The sequence below is a fragment of the Megalops cyprinoides genome, chromosome 24 (assembly GCF_013368585.1).
Source record: "Megalops cyprinoides isolate fMegCyp1 chromosome 24, fMegCyp1.pri, whole genome shotgun sequence".
NCBI lineage: Eukaryota > Metazoa > Chordata > Actinopteri > Elopiformes > Megalopidae > Megalops > Megalops cyprinoides.
This window is the reverse complement of record NC_050606.1, coordinates 3,177,543-3,181,662: the sequence shown is the minus strand read 5'-3', so window position 1 is coordinate 3,181,662 and position 4,120 is coordinate 3,177,543. Positions and strand designations below refer to the sequence as shown.

At 43.5% G+C, this 4,120-nt stretch overlaps 1 protein-coding gene across 1 annotated transcript; it reads right to left on the bottom strand.

Moving 5' to 3' along the window:
* Positions 1–1,035: 1,035 nt before the first annotated feature.
* On the bottom strand, positions 1,036–3,807 carry LOC118770873 (E3 ubiquitin/ISG15 ligase TRIM25-like). Its single transcript, XM_036518634.1, has 6 exons — positions 3,217–3,807; positions 2,765–2,860; positions 2,309–2,542; positions 1,974–2,133; positions 1,674–1,721; positions 1,036–1,439 (listed from the first exon to the last, which is right to left on the bottom strand). The coding sequence occupies exons 1-6, from the start codon at positions 3,805–3,807 to the stop codon at positions 1,249–1,251; spliced, it is 1,320 nt and encodes a 439-aa protein (XP_036374527.1). The 3' UTR covers positions 1,036–1,248.
* Positions 3,808–4,120: the final 313 nt, after the last annotated feature.

The following is a 4,120-nucleotide window of genomic DNA, read 5'->3' as shown; positions in this document are numbered from 1 at the left end:
AGGTTGCTGGCTCAATACCCTGCTGGGACATTGCTGCTGTACTCTTGGGCAAGGTACTTAACCCTAAACTGCCTCAGAAAATGTCCACCTGTATAAATGGATGCAATGTAAAAAAAAAAAAAAATCAAATAGTAACCTTTCTAATTCACTCTGGATAAGAATGTCTGTTAAATGCCAATAACATAATGTAACTGGGTGAGTGACACCTCAGTGTTGCTACAAAGTGTTGTCCAAGCCGCCGCAAGAGACACTTGCACAGGGTTGGAGTCCAGGAACGAGACTCCTCCCCCTGGGTCCCCTGTCATATGACCTGGGTGAACGTAACAGAACAAGCCAGCCAGCGTTGACCCAGTCACAGTATTCTTCCAAGTCTAGTTTTGTTCTGAAGGTTGCAGGCTAAATGCCTGCTATAAGAGTTTTTACTGCTCACAGGTATAGGTTTGGGAAATAAATCAGAGTACAAGATGTTAACTTCAAGCAAAGCAATTTATTCCTTTTGATTCAGCATTGAGATATCCTTAACAAAATCCAGCAGGCTACAGGATGAGAGAGATCAAGAGAAATTCTCAGCAATGACATGATAACATGATAACAATTCATACCCCAAAATCAGCACCTGTCCATCTCAGCAGTAACCCAATGGAAAGTCATTACACTTACATTATTGTTGTTTAACAAAACAAGACTTAAACTGCTACTTCAATGATGTTGTTATGAAAGTAAGGCAATGCTGCAGTTCCCTGCTCTAAAAATCAAAGATGTCCGAACAAAAACAGCAAAGAATGATCAAGTGAGACCAATCACCCAGAAAAATGTTTCTTTTTTCAAGTTTTCACAAAATTTTCTCCCAAAAATTCTTCATTGTTAAATGCTGTTACAAGCTTCTTAAATGCTTGTTCCTTTACACTAATCATTCATCTGACCCTGGGTCCATGCATATAATCATTATAGAAGCATATAAATATTTTCAAATATTCTTCTCAGGAGATGAGACAACTTCAGTGGGATTACAGATGAGGTGATGTGGGTCAGTGTTTCAAAGAATTTAGTTTCAAAGGGATGGAAAAAAGGGTTAAGACCACAAGGAGCATTTTCAGTCTAGCACACAGAGGGGTTTCTGATAATGAACTACCTCTCCTTTTCTCCCTATCTTTTCTCAGTTTTCATCCCTTAAACCTTTGCTTATCTGTCAACTTTCATTGCATGTCTTGAGTGGCGTTTGCTGTAATGAGAGGATTCAGCTGTCTGTCATTTTATGCGCACAAGCTTTGGAGCCACAAGCTTTGGAGCCACAAGCTTTGGAGCCACAAGCTTTGGAGCCACAAACTTTGGAACCACAGGTGGACTCTTCTTCTGTTCTCCCAGGCATGGTGTTTTTATGTTGGCTCGTACCGGGGAAGGTGGGGAATCATAATCTATTTCTTCTGAGTCATAATATTCTGGCACAAAGAAACAAAGACATTACATAACATTAATTAGGAAGGGCAAACAAATTCTCCATAATTAATCTCATAAAGCCCATGAGTAGGACTTTGGTAAGTTTGTGTGTGTGTGAGCATGCATGTGTGTGTGTGTGTGTCTGTGTGTGTGTGTGCACATGTGTGTGTGTGTGTGCGTGTGTGGTATAACACACAATAAGGCCTATAGGAGAGAGGTGTTCATAAGAGGCTCACCAGTCATGTCTTCACCCTCTGGAGGCAGCTCAATAGAGATCTTATGCACTGTGAAGAGAGAAGGAGAGAGAATGTATTAGTGGGTGCGTTTATAAATGAGTATGTTTCTTATTGAATACCTGTGTTTCAGTGTGTATGATTGTATTGTGTTTGTGTATACATGCACATTCATCGGTATGTGTATGTATGACAAGACTGTCATGTATGGTTTCAAAATATTAATACCTACTGCTGTGCAGCATCTGGAAAATATTTAAAATATTTAACCTGCAAAATCATATTAAAGCATTTTTCTCCAACCTGTTTCAGAGATGTTGTCTAATTTCTCCTTGCAGATGTCTTCGAGTTGCTCTTTCAGGTCAGACACAGAGTTCCTCACAAACCCAAAGGAGACGTCAAGATTCACAGAGATGCTGGGTAAGTCTCCACTTTCAGGACGGCCACAGAGAGACTTACAGCTCTATAGACACACAGATAGTGAGACAAATAGATTGATGGAAAGAGAGTAATTATCCAGTCACACACAATGAGCTGCACACATTCCTGGGAGAACTCAGGAGCATCTCCATTGGACAGCTCTGTGTGAGACACACCCCCTTCAGTACTGCAGATTGTCAGGGAGACAGTGATGCTACCTGGAGGAAATGGATGTGATCCTCTGTGTGTGAAAGCTGCTCCAGCTCAGCATCTCTCTTCCTCAGCTCAGAAATCTCCTGCTCCAGTCGCTCCAAGAGTCCTTCAGCTCGACTCACTGCAGCCTTCTCCTGATCTCTGATCAGCTCTTTCACCTCAGAGCGCCTTCTCTCAATGGAGCGGACCAGCTCAGTAAAAATCCTCTCACTGTCCTCCACTGCTGCCTGTGCAGAGCGCTGTTAGGAGACACAGAGAGAGGAAGGATGTACATTTTAGGTAGGCCTTTCACTCAGCTCTTAGTGGGACCCCAGACAGGATCAGTGGGATTGAGCCCCATAAGGCTAGAAAGTGGCCCAACACTAAGCCCCTCACTGGCTGACTGGAGGAGAGCCCTGACTGAGCCCTGAAATGGCTCTTCCAGCAGCCAGCTGTTGTCTTCTCCTCTGGTCAGTACCCACCTTGAGTGTCTCCACAGCCTGTCTCAGATCCTGCCTCTCATTCTCTCTCTCCTGGATTCTCTGCTGGAATTTCCTTTGTGTCTCCCCCAGCTCCTTCTGTGGACACATACATTTTCTCATATTACATTCCACTTCATGTCCAATACTAAAAGTATATTAGAAATCGGTCCAACACACACACACACACACACACACACACACACACACACACGCTTAACTGAGCACCAGACACTCATCTGTGGACATCAGACCTCTGTTCACTACCCTACCATTCTTTAAAGTCTTCTTCTTCATTCTTTTCAGTCATTTTGAATGATAACGTTGAATAAGTTTCTTGAAAATATATTTAAACAGAATAAAATTAATTTTCTACACACAAGAGGTTTCACTTGTAAAAGGATAAATGAAAATAGCCCTTCTGGCTACTGCACCTGTTGGATCCCATCTCTTACCTGTTTCTCAGTTTTTTCCTCTGCAGCTGAGACTGTGTCATGGCCTCGGTGTTCCCCCACTGTACACAGCAGACAGATACACTGCTGATCAGTACGACAGTAAATCTCCAGCAGTTTGTTGTGAGGAGAGCAGATCTTTTCCTGAAGTTCTCCTGTGGCCTCGACCAGTTTGTGAGACTTCCCTCTGTTGAGTTTATCATGAAGAATAAGATCAGTTTCACAGTAAGAAGCCAAGCATTCCAGACAGGACTTCACAGCTTTGCACTTTCTCCCGGTGCAGACATCACACGCCACGTCTCCAGGTCCAGCGTAACAGTGAGCAGGAGGAGAAGCTCGGAGTCCAGTCTTCTTCAGTTTCTCCAGCACTTCAGCCAGAATGGTGTTTTTGTACAGAGCAGGCCTTGAGGTGAAGGTCTCTCTGCACTGGGGACAGCTGTAGACACCCCTGCGATCATTCTTATCCCAGAATCCCTGGATGCAGCCATTACAGTAACTGTGTCCGCAGGGAATAGCCACCGGATCCTTCAGTAGATCCCGACAGATTGTACAGCTCATCTGGTGCTGATCCACTGAGATACTTGCTGCTTCCATTTTTCTGCACACGCACTGAGACTGAGTGGTAGTCAGCTAAGTTTCATTTCTCTAGAAATGGGTGTGTGTGAGCACAGGGAACAGACGTCCTGGTTCTCAGCTGCAGAGGGCATGACGCTGGACTAGCACCAATGTAAGAAGGGGAGGGACTGGAAATTAACCATTAAATGTCACCCAAAATCTTCCACTCTGTAGTACTGCTGTATAAGTATCTACAATGCCTTAGACACTAGAGATAATCCCCACTACATCTGGCCTCTAATAATGTTTAATAATTTATTAATTTTGTTGTTTCCATTGGACTGTAGGTAGG